General features: G+C 47.8%; 3 protein-coding genes across 7 annotated transcripts in view; 2 read left to right on the top strand and 1 right to left on the bottom strand.

Moving 5' to 3' along the window:
* LOC122628270 (3-phosphoinositide-dependent protein kinase 1) overlaps positions 1 to 15,405 on the bottom strand; it is a 150,205-nt gene extending 134,800 nt beyond the window's left edge. Inside the window, exon 1 of one of the 2 annotated variants that reach the window (XM_043810403.1) lies at positions 15,226 to 15,405. In XM_043810403.1, the coding sequence (XP_043666338.1) occupies positions 15,226 to 15,249 (24 nt within the window). In that variant the 5' untranslated portion in view covers positions 15,250 to 15,405. The remainder of the gene's footprint in view (positions 1 to 15,225) is intronic. The other variant, XM_043810430.1, reaches the window with a different exon arrangement.
* Positions 10,720 to 15,902, top strand: part of LOC122628392 — a 5,698-nt gene continuing 515 nt past the window's right edge. The window contains exons 1-4 of one of the 3 annotated variants that reach the window (XM_043810665.1): positions 10,720 to 11,059; positions 11,120 to 11,318; positions 11,416 to 11,508; positions 11,823 to 12,570. In XM_043810665.1, coding sequence (XP_043666600.1) covers positions 10,941 to 11,059; positions 11,120 to 11,318; positions 11,416 to 11,508; positions 11,823 to 12,014 — 603 coding nt within the window. In that variant the 5' untranslated portion in view covers positions 10,720 to 10,940 and the 3' untranslated portion in view covers positions 12,015 to 12,570. Of the gene's footprint in view, positions 11,060 to 11,119; positions 11,319 to 11,415; positions 12,571 to 15,902 lie in introns of those variants that run through there. The other 2 variants (XM_043810674.1, XM_043810656.1) reach the window with 2 other exon arrangements.
* LOC122628339 (protein APCDD1-like) overlaps positions 11,248 to 15,902 on the top strand; it is an 8,856-nt gene continuing 4,201 nt past the window's right edge. Inside the window, exon 1 of one of the 2 annotated variants that reach the window (XM_043810575.1) lies at positions 11,248 to 11,364. In XM_043810575.1, coding sequence (XP_043666510.1) covers positions 11,346 to 11,364 — 19 coding nt within the window. In that variant the 5' untranslated portion in view covers positions 11,248 to 11,345. The remainder of the gene's footprint in view (positions 11,365 to 15,902) is intronic. The other variant, XM_043810567.1, reaches the window with a different exon arrangement.

The following is a 15,902-nucleotide window of genomic DNA, read 5'->3' as shown; positions in this document are numbered from 1 at the left end:
TTTTGGAAGAAACGATCGGTTCGTCTTACGACTGAATCCTTTCAAAACGATCAAGTACTTACTTACGCGCGAAAGCAACGCTCCCGATTTCGAACGCGTCTCGTATCACCTCCCGTGTCACCCTATCGATTCTAATTAATAATAAAAGGAATTACTCTAATATTAAGACACGTACGAATCGAAGAAAAATATTAATCAGGAACGCGCGGATTTATTGCTCGATTACTCTTTCTCTTCCGGTTGCTACGATATTAACGAATTAATCAACGCCGGACGCTCAAGTACGAAAGTCATTTTGCAAATGACGAATTTACTTTCCATCGTTTGCTCGATAGAAAATGTTGAAGATAAGAAAAATGTAACTTTTCCCGGTTATATACTTTCCATGATATCGAGGGTATAAGGAGAACGAATGAAAAATGTAAATTGAAATTTGGTTAGCTCGAGTTTCGTCCTCGAGAATTTATCCCGGAATTGAAAGGAGGGACCCTCTCCTTCTATACTATTACGAACGGGGAATAGCTTTTAAATCAAAGTACCCAAAAAGAAAGGATGGTCGAGTCTCTAGTTTCGGTGAAGCTTTTCGAAGGACCAAGTCGTCTTCAAGTCGGAGCCTATAGGTATCGGCTATGAAAGTAGTTTCTTTAAAACGATCTCCCTTTTGTCTCTACTGCGTCTCCCACGGTCTTTTCCTCCATCTCGCGTTCCTTCCTTCCCGAACGAAGGAAATCCAGAAAATCCAATCGGCGGCGGCTAGTCCCTTCCCTCCCCCGTTGGGTATGCGTCCTGTCGTAGACGCTGGAATATAAGAGTAAGAGGTCGCTCGTATGGGACGGAAAGAAGAAAACAGTAGGCAGCTTTACGAGAATCCAGGAGTCGTAAGCGTAACTCTCGGTACGCTCTTTTCTACGCTTCCAACGTTTCGTATATCAAGCTCGAAGCTCGGTAACGCTTCGGAGTACGACTTTAATCCACTAACAGCAGCGCGACACTTGGTTTGCGTTTTCTTGATTTACGAAAGTTCTCGGCTGAACCGGGTACCTCGAGAGGAGCAGACAGAGAGAGAGACAGAGAGAGAGAGAAAAGTATCGCATAAGCCGTGGAAGGAAGAAAACGCCGTCGACTTCTCGTTCGTTAGATCGCTTTCGTCAGTTGTCCTCCGACTAACTTCGAACGATTTACACGCGTATGATCCGTTAATAAGATCTCCTTGTAGAGAAAGGCTTCGAGAGTGCTCGATGGTGAAAAATGTCCGGTGAAAAATAATGGTACGTCGTGAAATACGAGCGTTGGAGATGGAAGAGAAACTGAAACATTCTCAAGGGTAAAGAGCACATTCGAGACGTCCCTTTGTTTGTAACTTTTTTTCGCTGACAGCTTGGCAAGATAACTTTTCGCGTTCCCTCTTTCTTGTCCATCTCGCTTTTTCCATTTCGCTTTACGAACCTCCTTTACGAACGTTTCTATGTAAATCGGAGCGCGTATAACGACTCGCGAATGAAATATTTCTTTTCGCAAAGAATTTTTACGGCAACCCTGTCAAATCTGCGCCGCGCGTACGATTTGTCAAAGGACCCGTTGCTTTTAAAGTGAACTTTCAATTTGTACCGTGTTAAATGACAACCCCAAAGATCTCGATGACCTATAAACTTTTGAATAGGGCAATTAACTCGACTCACTGCCGGTCCCCCGCTTACGGGATCTATCTTCTCAATTATGACAAAAATTCGTTAGAAATTCTACCTCTCCTTATATCGTATCTTGTGTCTCGTAGAAAAGTGCTGCTTCGTTATTTTCCGACGTTAGGCTATTTCAGAATGTTCACCTTTTATGCTCTGTTCTTAGGCGCTAACCTCCATGTCTTTGACACGCGACGCCACGCGATGCCACGGCAAAGTTGACCGCGCATTCGATACCTTTGAGAGAGGGAGAGAGAGAGAGAACGAGATTGCTCAAATTTATCGGATAAGCGATAAATTTCGAATAAATTTCGGCCGCTCTAAATGCGAAGGACTCGACCCGGTAAAATTACAGCCGCGCTTCATATTCGTGTAATCTCATATCCGAGGGCAACCCTTGGCGTGACGAGCCGAAGCGGACCCTGAGCTCGGCCTGCATACATAGATGCATACGTACTTACGTACCTACGGCCTACCATGTAGGTCGGCTTACAACGCAACATCGGTCAAATCTCAAGGAGCATTGTACGAGTATCTCGTTGAAATTCGACCAATAACCGTGTACGCGGACACATAATATGTATGCGAACGAAGTCTAGTCTGGAAAAACTATCAAAAAAAAAAAAAAAAAAGAAAGAAAGAAAAGGAAAAAAACGAGACTAGAGAAGAAGGCAAATTATGCGGCGTCGTAGGAAAAGAGCAGGAAATATAATATCTTGAAAAGAGTCGAAGATATTTAACGAAATAACGATAATGTCGCGTCACATTATTTTCATGCGGCGACGTATAACCTGGAAGAAGCGGACGCGGAAAAGGCACGCGATGGCCCAGACAGGATGGCGACTGTGCTAGCCCCTCTTACGCTCTGCCGCCAACTCGATCGGTATACTAGCTACCCTATTTAGACCTATTTCATTCCATACCAATGCGCGGACCATCCACACACATATTATACACGTCGTAACGTTTAGGCGCCCTGTTTTTTCTTGGGATTCCTAATAACCGGAAGAAAAGGCGATCGCCTTTTCAAAACTTACTACCTTCGAACGAGATAACGACGTTGCTTGACGGTAATCTGGTTTAAGCCTTACTGTACATCATCCACCTAATTCGATGTATATCGCACTTTTAACGATATTCGCGATCGCGATCGCGATGAGTATAGATCTATATGTTGTCATATACTTATCCATCCACATTTCCTAGAATAATTTTCTCATACAATAGGTATATTATTTCTTACGTTCCCTTTAAGCTTCGGCATGCGCGAGAGCGTCGAGATATTCGACATCGATCGTCGGTCTTCAATCTCGAACGAGCGTCCATGGACGAACGCGATAAATCGCGCGAATCGCCGATGCGTTGATTACACGGGGAAATGACGAATCGTACGCCGCATATTTGCAAGCAAATATACGTTGTAGAAACGGACACGAAGGATACGGCGATTGAAATTTTATCTGCCAGGAGGATTTGTTTCGAAGCAGCTGGCCGATGCACGAGCCGATTTCATACGGATCATATGAAAGTTACCGGGAAAACGCGACCGTTCGCATTCCCATGTAATCGCAACCCATGACGACGAACGAATCGCCCGTCTTGTCGGCCGAGCAACGAGCCGCCCATAAAAGGGTTACGTCTTCGTCCGTCGAAAAAACCCTGTTAAGAATATAATTCGGTGGACGAGAGGGACGTTCGAATCGAAAATCGACCAGATTTGCGATTGTCATAGAAATACAAATGTTTCAGGGGAAACGTAGTTTTATCTCGCGGATAAGGTACGTAAGCAGCAGCAGCAGCAGCAGCAGCAGCAGCAGCAGCAGCAGCAGCAGGAGCAGCGGCGGCTGGGGAAAAAACGAGGAGAAGCGTTGAAGAATCTGTCCGGGCGTTGCGAAATTGCGTGACCGAACCATTCGTTTCGGGCTTATCCTCCTGCGAGTGGCCTCTGCTAAGCGCGCACCTTATCTACTCGTGCACGCGCTTTAACAGATATATCCCGGGGAACATCGAATCCGTCACTCTCGACGAAGCTCCCTGCGTCGTGAAAAATAAGCGAAAAAAAGTAATCAACGAGGGGAGAAAAAGAAACAGACCTCGCGAAAAGAAGTTATAACGACGGTGGTAGTCGTCGATGGTACTTGCGAAAGTAGCTTACTCGCGAAAGTCGTCGCGCGCTTTGGAAGATGGAATTTCTCTTGTCAAATTCATCGAATTTTTCAGATGAAATTCACGTAATTTGGTACCCCGTCGTCTCGAGAGAACGATTAAAACGAGTTCCGCGCAATCGGACCAAGTTTTCTACTCTTCGTAGATAACTCGAAGCTAACTGGGAAGAATCTTTCCACTCGCAAAATCTCAGTAGGTCATCCGTCTTCGTGGTCGAGCGCCATGAAAAGTTGATGTAGAAAGCGACGGTGCGCGACCACAAAGGACTAATGATCCTTGGCCGAGGGGGCAAGAAGCTCCAATTATTTCTGATGGATTCCTGTTCCTAACGACGGGACGCTTCCATTCGCTCGCGAGGCACACGTTTCAGGAAGAACTTTTTTCGCTATTACTCGCTGTGTGAACACGAAACGAGTCTGACGCGACGGCCAGATGCTTTTTCGCCGCGCGCTCGAGATCATCCTTTCCACGAGTTTAGATTAGGCTAGCGTCCCATACAAGAACTTTCTCGGATGAACCTTCTCTCGAAGGGAGCTACGACTACGAAGAGGATTACAATGACCTTTAGAAATGGAAACCTTTTCGAGATCGATCGAAAAATATCTTTTATCGCTAAAGATTTTAGACGCAATCCCTCTACTTCCGTGCGTCACGAGCGAAGCTAACCTCTAACCTCTAGAGCGTTACTCTCAAGCTACCACGGCGCTTGCGACTCGTATGTCAAATTTAATTTCTCCTCTTCTAAATCCTCTTCTCACCTTCCTCCTCTAACCTCCTCGAATCTCCTCGAATCTCCTCGAACCTCCTCGAACCTCCTCGAACCTTCTCGAATCTCCTCGCCTTTGCGGTGAAGAAAAGAATAGGAAAGGAAAGGAAAGGAAAAGAGCGAAAGGTTCTCCATTAATAAAATAAAACTATAGAAAAGAGAAAAGTCCGAAAAACTTTCTAACGCTCTTTATAACTATCTTCAGCGCGCGCGAAAAGGCCGTTCGATTCCCGTTTCCGTACGATTAATACCACAGATTAGAATTTCTCGCTTTTCTTTCGACATCTTCCTATGACGTGTGCGCTTTGAAAATGAAAGACGCGCGAGAGCTCGTTAAATACGTCGAGGCGAGTCGAAGGAAAACGGAAGACAAGGGAAAATGAAGGAAACGAAATTATAGTACGGTAAAAAGGAGATGCGATAATCGCTCGATGATCCAGCGCTCAATGCCGAGACCTTAAGACCTTCTCGATCGCTCAATTTTATCTATCGCTAGCGGGGATCTGCCGTTAGAGAAATGATCGGACAATAATGTCCGATCGATCATGGAAAAAAGATTTTATGTCCAATTATAAAGAGGATGAGCGTGCAGGGAACGACGCCGTCGCAAATGCGATGCGTCCTCTCCAGAGGTTATACGAATCCAGCGGGACTTTAGTGGATCTTAAAAATCCCAATTTAGACTTTACGAAGGACCTGACGATTGGATTTGCGGATTAGCGAACGCGACGTTAACCAACGCTGTATGCTTATAAAATCGAGAATCACGAGAAAATGTGAAGAAAACCGTAGATCGCGTCCAATTATCGAGAAAACTCCTTACGCTTTCGAATCTCCTATTCGCGTTCTAGCATTAACGAGAGCCTTTGACGTTTAAAAAGAAATCGTATTCGAAATTGCGATAAACTTTCGTAACAACAATTTACATGTTGAAAAGAAATGCCAGAACGAAAGAATAAAAGAAGGAGGAATAAAAACGATATGATAAAGGAGAACGCTCGAGATATAACGATTTTTTTCGTATTCCCAGACTAGGCGAAAATTTTTTTCTCCTTTTTTTTGCGTAATACTCGAGGCGCAATAACGAAGGCCATGCGCTTACGAGGAATAGTACGGAATGCAAGTAGAGGAGACCATTTTCAGGGACTCGTATTGCGGCAGGATAGATGAGGAAGACGGGGAAAGGAAGGAAGAGGAGAGGGTGGAAGAGAGACGCCCGTGATGTTCCAACCCCTTCCTTTACCTTCCCCTTACCTTACCCCTTACGGCCCCACGCGCGCGCGCTCTCTCTCTCTCTCTCTCTCTCTCTCTCTCTCTCTCTAGACGTAGGCGATAGCGTAGTACTCGAGGAGCAGAACCGCGTGTATCGACCGCTGACGTCATCCATCCCCACTAAGCTACGTCACGTATACGCTTCGTCGTCGGAGTGGAGATTGACGCAGTGCCGTGTGATCTCGTTGGCGCATTAAATCCATCAGCTTAAACGCCTTAACTTTGCCTTAAACTTGAACCGATAGACTTGCACGACGATCGATTCCTACCAACGGCTTAAACGTTCCTTCCTCGTACTTTTGTATTTCTCGAGGATCGACTAATATTTGCGATAGAATGGATCGGACTCCTACGGTACGAACGTACAGGTTTCCTCTAAATTCTCTAACTTGACGTCACGGCATTTTAATACCCAATGACGATCGATTATTCTATCGCTCTGTAAGTCTAAATTTATCGAGAGAGAGAGAAACTCGAAAGCGGACATATAAGAACAGCCGTATATTCCACACGGACGAATTTTACGAATTTACGAGGTTTACCCTTTCTTCGAATAAATGAAATAAATAAATTACGAGCTACGATGTAATACGCGCGCGTACCTAATCTACCACGTTCTATCATGATAATGTACTCGCGTTAACGCAGTCGAATTCAAATTTTACAAATATATAAGAGCGTAAAATCACACACGAGAGGGAAAACAAAGCGATCGTCCTTTCGACGTCATCTAGAATCTTACTAAAAATAGAAAATCGCCTGAAATATTCAAAGTCAATATACCGTAACGCGAGGGAAAGGCACGTGCTTAGATTACGTCAAGAGAACGGTATGATACGGTCCTGAGGCCAAGGGAGGCTGAGTACAAAAGTATTGATCCGCTTTGCCACCACTCTTGGCGCAGCAGTTACTCCCACCGCTTCGCGTCTCCACCACCGCCACCCCCGTGCTCATCGTCCTCGTCGTCGTCGTCGTCATCGTCGTATCTTCTCGTAGCTTCCCTCCGCGTTTTCCATCCTTCCACGGCCTTTCCCGCCCTTTCTAGAACGTCGAGAGGAAAAGAGACAGAGAGAGAGAGAGAGAGAGAGAGAGAGAGAGAGAGAGAGAGAGAGAGAGAGAGAGAGAGGAGAGAATTGACGAGCGGGAAACTTCGCCCTCGATTTTTCTCATAGAATGGTAACGCGCTATCGTGAAACCTTTCTCTCTCTCTCTCTCTCTCGTGTAGAAGCAAGCGCAAGGAGAAACAAGCCCCTTTGTTATTCTTCCCTTCGTTTGTTTTGCTCATTACCCACCTTTCTAGCGCTACTAGAGCCCATCGATATTCCATTACGCGACACGACCTCGTGAAAGAAACCAATTAAGACACGTATGCGGGCAAATATCTTGCCAATTTTTTGTCGCTAAGAGAAAAAATAGTAAGGGAAAAAAGATTTATTATCAAAATATTACGTCCATCGAACAGAATCGATCAAAGTTCGCGTTGCGACTTTTGACTTTTCTTTTAGTTTTGCGATAAAACGCGTAAGAGGAAAGAACTCGTATATATCGTAGAAAGAAAGAAAACGTCGTCCGACGTTGCTCGTTAGGCGAACGGTAAAACGGTGTAATTATTCGGCATCGTTTCAGACTGTAATAGCAGAGTTCGTTTCGTACGTACGTACTCCTGACCTATCGGACACGTGGCTCGTGAGACACGTGTCACGATGCCACGATGTCGCAGTTCCGTCCGATTTCCCTTCGCTCTCCTGTCCTATCTCTTTTTTCCCTGTTTCCTAATTAGCAGCGATTTAAGCGGCTTCGAGCCACGCCAAAGTTTTCCTGCCTGCAGCAACGATAAAGAAAGAAGAGCGTCTAAGATCCAGATAGATAAGTAGTCAGATACGCTACCGATCGTGTCGCGATCGAGGCGTCGCGATTGAAATGCAGGAACACAGCCCTGACGCAAGCTCGACGCAAGCTCGACGCAAGCCTGACGCATCGACAGCGGCAACAGCTAGGACAAAATCGACGCGAAACGAGGAGAAACGAGTGCGGATGGAGGCGGCGTGTGGGTGTCTCCGTAGATATACACAAGCATCGCTTCGATGGGGTCGTTAAAATTAACGAGCGTATTCTCGGCTTCTCAAAAGTGTCGCGAGCTTACATTTGTCACGCACACCGATCGCCGACATTTGCATTGCCAAGAATATGCGTTTTTTCCGTAATACGATACCCACGCGTCGTTCAACTTAGGAACGAAGCAAGTGGCAAAAGTAGTAAGGGCAGCCGAACCGAAAAAAAGGAATAGGAATGTCGATACGGCCGTTAAAACGGCTTTAAACACGGCCCGAGGAGCGTGCAGTCTCGGAACCAACAATAAGGAAGGATCCGTCGTCGAGGGCCGCTCGCGCATTATCCTTATCTATTCTTCTCGAACGGGTAATCGCTCGCACGATCGCACTACCGTCGAATTTCCAATCGATAGGGACCATTGCCGGAGGAATAATCGAAGGACCTCGGGCTACGTCGATGGGAGTATCTAACGATACGGTAACGATAATGCGCTCTCCTCCGACGATCGTACTCTGTCCCCCTCCCTCTCTCGGGAACGATTCGTGCGACCTTTCGCGCAACCAACTGATTTTTATCGCGGCGTACGTTACACCGCTAATTTCTTACGATACTCGTCGATAGAGGCGAGAGGGAGAGAGGTGGGAAAGAGCACGAAGGGGCTCGGGCTCGCTTTCGTAAAGCTAACGATCCGTAAGTCTGAAACGAGCTCGAGCAAGCAGCCGGCCTTTTTCGGTCGAGGGTTGCCGCCCGAGCTGTTCCGTGAGAGCAGACGCTTGGAAAAAATACGCCGCGGATACGCGTAAACGGTCGGCCGTATATATCCTTCCCTCTACGACCCAGAGCATACGCTAAACGCGAGACGTTGCAGAAATCCTTGTCGCTCCTCGTTGTTGTTCGCCGGGAGAGTTTCGAGGAAGCTCTGGTGTGAACCAATCGCGTCGCCGTACTCGCTCATCGAATTCCTTGTCCTGTTGTTCATCGAGTCCTCTCCCACGCCTCTTTACAGCGAGCGTTTGACGCACAAATAGCAGAGATGCGGGTGCATCGTCTCTCCTCGTGGTAAGCTCGTAGACCGACCAGTATCCTTCCCAGCTCCCTCGAAGTATATACGAGGTTGTGCACGCCGACAGGCCGCGCGGCTTTCGCCAAACAACCAAAGATACATTCGACGAGCGAATAAATCTTTTATCGTAAGTTCAACGATCGGACGATTCCGTGCGAGAGATGACGAAAGAAAAAGAAGAAAAAAGAACTGGAATTTCGGAACGTACGAGGTGCATCGTAGAAAAGCATCGTCCAATTAAGAGGTTCTCTTTCACTCGCGAGGATTTAACGTGACATCAAAGAAATCCATGCATCATATCCAGGCTCGCCGCGACGACAGCTGCATTTTCCCGGCGATTTCTTAAAAACATCGTCGCGTCGTGAGGTTGCCTCTGGGAGCGAAAAAGAGAAATGTCGGAGAATATGGGAGAGAGGGGGCGCGCGCGCGCGCGAGAGAGAGAGAGAGAGAGCCTTTGAGAGACACCGCGAGACGATGACAGCTGCGCGTCGTTGTCGATCAACGTTCTTTCTCCTTCTCGACGAAAGTAGCTTCGTTCGGTGACCGGTAACTCGATCCATTCCAAATCTACCGAAATTTATTTCCTACGCCGACGAGACGTAATTACTTCTCAAAGTCCACCCTCTCGTCTTATTTCCGATTCGTGTCGCAACGCTGTAAGGCGTGCAGGAACGAACGCGAACGGATTTCTCAAATACGCGTATGCCCGTTGTAGGAGCAAGCGAACGCTTTTGATCGATACGTATAAGAAAGCTTTCAACGAGTACGAATTCTCTCTTTCCTCCGCTTCTTTTCATTTTCTTCCGCCTTACTTACATTCTACTCGGAACGCATCGCGCGATGATATCCGGAGTCTCGTAAGTGTCAATGCTCACCGTTGAAAGCATAACGAGTCGGCGTTAAAACGAGGAAGAGCCGAGTTAAAATTTGTCGCTAGTATCGCGCCTTTTCCGTCGTCTTTTCTTCCTCTCCTCTTCGACGCGAAACCATCGCTTTTCTACGAAGACGACAAGGGGAACCAAGCGGCGAAGTCGATGTATCTACGCGCGACGGGATTCCGAGCAATTTCCGGGTTCCAGTAACGAGCTCGTAAGCGTAACGAAGAGCGTAGGAGGACGAGAGAAAAGATAAACGAGTCGAGAAGAAATAATCGGAACGGACGATATTCGATGAACGTTCGCGCAAAATATCAAACGCTACGACGGATCGCGCGCTCGAGACGAACGTTCGGCGAATCTCCTTCTCGCGATTCGAAATAATCGATGGATGATGATTCGTGACGATTCGGGACGCGTGAAAGTTCGCAGAGCTCGTTCGAAGGAACAGAGCCCGCTCGAGTTTCCAGGTCGACGCGCGTATTCGTCGACATTTTCCCGTAATAATCGAGCCAGACGGAACTCGTCCGATGAATCGCATCCGCGACAAACCGCGTTTCGCCCGTCTCTGTTTCTCCTGTCTCCTATTTACGGTCTATTTTCATGAAACAACAATGGCTTATGCGTAACCGTCACAGTTAAAGGCGATAAATAAACAAGCCGAGCTCGTTACTCGCGGTTGTTGTTTCCTCCGAGGCTTTCGTGGGTTTTCATTGGCAACAGGACGATCCTCGTCATCCCGTTCTCTCTCGGACCGAGAACAAACTCGTGCAACGATCGGCTCGACGAATCGACCGAAGAACGTAACGACGAACGTCCGTTCTGCACGTTCTGACATCGTCCGAACCGGACGAAACTTCCGTTAACGAAGGTAAACTAATTTTCGCGTAGGTATAACGCGCGATTACAACGTACAGCGGCCTATTTGCTTACCGTGCTCGCTCGCTCGAACGAACGAGAGTACGTCCTTGCGACGCGGTTCGACGCGGTCCGACGCGCGATCCCTATCTCGGTATAAAAGCAGGCCCGAGGTACGCTTTTTCCGCAAAACTCGCGTAAAAGCCGCGATGGCGAAGCTGCCGGTGGTCCTCCTGTTCCTGATATTTCCGGCTTTTCTCAACAACGGGGACGCTCTGATACCAGACGGCTTATCCAAGTTGTTCGGCTCCCTGGCTACGATAAAAAGGTAGGTAGGACCTTCGCTCGCTCGCTCGCTTTTCGTTTTACAGCCAATTTCTATTTACAGCGTAAGAATTCCCGAGTTGCTGAATCAATTGTGCAACGAATCGCAAGGCGCCAACGTTATGCTGCGCGATGCCTGTTACGGTTGCTTTTATCGCGCGAGCAATCAACCAACGGGATATCCCTTGCTACTGGCAATGTCCGCGTGCGCGGACATGTACCTGAATAATACCGATTACGGTCACTGCCAAGCCTATCTGAGAGTAAGCGAATGAATATCGAAGGATGCGATGCGATGGGATCTCGTAGGTACAACTCGATCACTTTTTACCATTAAAATCGTAATCGTTGCCTCCGTAGAATGCGACGAACAATTTGAACAACAGAGTCGGTCCCGTTACGATCTACTGTACTTTCCTCGAGTGCATTCGGCAGGTGAACAAGGACACGCTGGTAACGTACAACGTCACTTCTCCTCCCTTCTCGCTTCTTTCTCGGACACTTTCTCGATCGAATCGCAATCCGATCGACTCTCGAACGCTAATTCTTGGTCGTAAAGGTGTAGGTAAAAGGTGTACATACGTCGACACGTACGCAAAGCTTCCACGTGGAAAAGCAAACGTGCAAATAAGAGAGACCGGCCGGCGGATGAATCGGTCGATAAAGCGAAATACTGATCGAATACTGATCGATAGAACGCACCGCTTTTCAGGAATAACGATGATTCTAGCTCTATTAAAAGGACCTACGTTGTAAATATTGTATAGGACGCTTTGCGCGCAGCCATAAGGGAAGGAGGAGCAACGACGAGCCGGGAAGCACGAGGGACGAATTCCGGCTTTGTAGTAAAAATATATCCTCGCACTTTGAGAGCCGTTTGCGTATTCAGAGAGCAAAACGCCGATTCCATTACCGTACGACCCGGAGCAGAGCCCATCGATCCCAGAACGGTCCCATAAGTCCTCGAAAATCCTAATTAGAAACTTTTGTTTCCGCCGCTTTAATTACATGCACCAAGAGTCCGGACGAGAAGTCGCCTTGTACATAGGCACATGCGTACGTACTCGCGTACGTACTCACGCGTAACCCACTTACTTTCTAAGCAAGTAAGCAGGTAGGTAGCTACGCGAAACCCCTTTCTACGGAATGTATTATACCAACTAAAACGTGTACGAGCGTATCTACGTAAACTATTCCTTTTCCCTTCGACCTCTATCCCTTTTACGACACGGGCATTTCGAGGAAGTCGTCTCGTTATTCGTAAGGTCGCGCATGTGCCGCACGCTAACGCACGCCCCACACGTCGGATATAACGATCCATTGTACATAACGGTGTAGAGTAAGGGAAAAAGGGAAAAAATATATTTGCGCCTAAACAATATCGCGCGCCGCGACGCGAGATCGTCCAGGCGCGATCTTCTATTCCGAGCAACTCTTTCCACAGCTGCGAGAGTGCGTCGGCGAGGCCCTGCGAATCTTTCCGAACTTCAATTTGACGGACGTCAAACTGAGCCAACTCCTCGTCAACGCTACCGCCTGCGTTTTGGCGAAAACGCGTTGCGCTTATACGAACCCGATAACCGGGGAGATTCAAGAGGACGATCTAGCCAATAAATTTCACCTGCCGTCTGTCAACGCCATTCTCGTCAACACGGACTACGACATCAACATCGTGCAGTTTCCTTTCCGTTACGGCACCGCGGACGTATGCGCCAAGTTCCGAAACGTCGAGCCGGCCGCGTGGCCCTCCGTCGCTTGTTGAGAACCGTCGCGGTTCTATGGAGCGGTTACATTCGATTATACTTATCTCATTTGACATTATCTTTGGCGTCGCGGCTCTTGTACGTGGCCCGATCATTATATACCTGTTATATCGGATATTCGTTGTTACTTAACGAGTCATTAACTCTTTCCGCTCGACTACCGGCACCGCGGCCAGGACGTTCTCGTTACGATCCTACGGGCGACGCGCGCGCGCGCGCGCAGTCGCGTTGATCCTTCGAGCCGGCTCGACTGTACCAAAGAGAAACCGATCGAAGAGAGAGAAAAGCCGATGTAAATAAAGGAAATATTTAGACACGTCCATCGCTGTTCGCCGATGTCGTACGACATTCGCACAGGGCGTTTAGGAAATTTCTCGGGAAAGTGGCACTTGGCAAAAGGAACGAAGATTCCTCCGTAACGTAGGACGTATTACGTACGCGGTACGTCGTTCCATTTAGCGAAAAGCCGATTATTTCTATCCATTAACTCGGCTAATCGGATCACGAGCGACGGCAACGGCAAAGTCCGCAGCGATGCTCGGACTCGAAATGTGCGCCCGACGAAGTCTCCAAGTGTTTCTTTAAGTATTTACCAGTTAATTATCCTTAATCCGATATCTCGAAAGAGCGCGTCAGGAGGCGCTCGCGCGATTATCCTATTCTACGAATTTCGCTGGCGCATAAACGTAAGAGCGGAATTTCAAAAGACGCGCAGAAAGGTACAAGGAAGCGGAGCATCTCGGACCAATCGGTCTCGCTCGTTCGTCGAAATTTCATACGCGCGAGTGGACGCTTCGAGTAGTCTCTAGAAGAAGGAAGAGGGAGAGAGGATGCGATGGAAAGAGCGCGCGCACGATTCGGTTCTCTCCAAGGCAATGGGAGAGAGAGAGAGAGGAGTGAACAAGTCCGAATCGTGCGGTGTCGTTTTCAGGCGTTCCTCGCGATTACATCTCGTATACATCGTACATGGGTTTCGTATTATTTAAGAAGGATTTGAGAAAGACGCGTCCTTCGGAACGAGAATACGACGCGTCCGCGTCCAAAATTACATTTCCATCTAGTATTACGCGTGCTTCGCTAAAGGCATCCTGCGTCGTTCGACGACGAGCCGACGGAAGAAAAAATGCGATACGTCATCGCGCTGATCGTTCGAAGCCGACGATGAGTCATCGACCGCATTTTTTCATATATGGAACACCGAGAAACAGATATAAGATTATTCCGTCGAAATGATGTCAGCCTGGACGAACGGATGCCTCGCGTCGATGCTATTCCGGACGCGATGACACTCCACCGACACGGAATCCGCGCCTACGCTCGCATGACGCACTGCCCGCTATCTCGCGCTAACGTCCAATATCTTTAACGTCGTCTCACGCTCGATTTCGATAATCTCGAACGAGCGATACGCCCGTTTCTCGATGTAAACCCACGTACGCGAGCGAATCTACGAAGCTTTTAAAATAGTTTCAAACATCGATATCGTGCCCGCTACGTCGAGTGATCGACGGATCGTCGTCTCGCCGTACGTGCAAGTGGCGCCATCTGGTAAGAAACGCTCCGACCACTTTATACCACGTATTCCGATTTACTCGAAGCGATCGACGTTTTAAATCTCGACGTAGTCTCGAGACCGAATTAAACTAAAACGATATCTCTTGGACCTTGATAAGTCTTTCAACCTTATCCGCCTGATCCAATCGTTGCGCCTTTAAATTCAAGAGATTTCGATCGGACGCAGATAGACTCGATCGTTAGCCGTCGATTCGTTGGAAGATCGGAAAGATATTAAAAGGTAATCCAGAGCCATGAGAGAAGCGGCCGCGAACGATCCTTGGCTCGCTAGGGAGAGCGGAGATTGCAACGCTCGATTGCATCATCGCAGCGCGGTGACGTCACGGGCCGAACGAGGCGCAACGGTCCGAACAGGTGACAGTCGCTGTCAAGCAATGACGTCAATCGGCTGACGGCCAATGAACCTGCGGCTCGCGTTTGCGCGTTCAAACTTTTCGTATCTCCTGTCGTATCGTATGCATCGCGTGTCTCTCTCTCTCTCTCTCTCTCTCTCCCCCACCCCCGCCTCCCTCCCGCTCCAGCACGCGCGCGCGTGCTTGACGAAGGACGATAATCGAGAACGGCCAGATGCAGATCAATTTTCCGATTCGCCCACCGTCGAACCATTTCTTACGCGCTTTCTTCCTTCCTTCGCGGGTCTCCCTTAGGGTATGCGTTAAGGATTCCTTCGGCGAGAAGACGAGAAATGAATCGTCTGTACGGGCACTGGTGTCGTTGATCGTTTGACGTACGGACAGAGGTCTCGAGAAGGCCTGAATATAACCTAACGAGAGACGATCCTCCTCGAGAGCACCGTCTTATAAAAATCTTAATAAAGATTGTCATTACTCACGAGTGGCGACGGACCGTCGGTCATTCTTTAAAGGATGCTTTCGCCGGGCTTGGGAGCTTCTCGCTTGATTTAACACTCGATAAAGAGGACACACACTCGCGTTACCCTCCTCGAAATAGCAAACGCTGCCTCGGCCATCATGGTTTCGGACGGCGACGTCGATCGCTCGAATTTTTCCCACCGCAGAGACGTCTGCTGCCATCCTGCGATCGATCTTCGAGTCGAACGAACGTGCGGAACTGTTCGAAAACGAAACTCCACTATACTTTCTTTTCTCGACCGATCGATGCTAAAGTAAAATCATCCTCTGTCGTCGATAACAAAGCGATCGACCTTACCGTCGGTAGCGAATTCACGAAAGCATCGCGATTTATGACGAAGTAAATCTTCACAGCGATCGGAGATCGATCGCTTTTATTTTCGATGGATTATTAACGTACCAAAGAAATACTGGATAATTACTTCAATTTATGCTACGTAAGGGTTAATTACAATCATTGTAACGATGTCTCGTCGTTTAAAAGTTTACTCTATGTTGTCTTCTTCTAACGTAAGCTCATTATCGAATCAATTTCGAACTAATTTTCCCTACTAATGAATCAGAAAACGTTGAAAATTCGATATATTTTTCGCGTCCTTTCCTTTAAAGTTTTACGCAAGCTGATGGTTTTTTTTTT

This window comes from Vespula pensylvanica, chromosome 1 (genome assembly GCF_014466175.1).
Source record: "Vespula pensylvanica isolate Volc-1 chromosome 1, ASM1446617v1, whole genome shotgun sequence".
In the NCBI taxonomy this organism is placed as follows: Eukaryota; Metazoa; Arthropoda; class Insecta; order Hymenoptera; family Vespidae; genus Vespula; species Vespula pensylvanica.
Note: the sequence above shows the minus strand (reverse complement) of the source record. Positions and strands in the feature narration are given on the sequence as shown.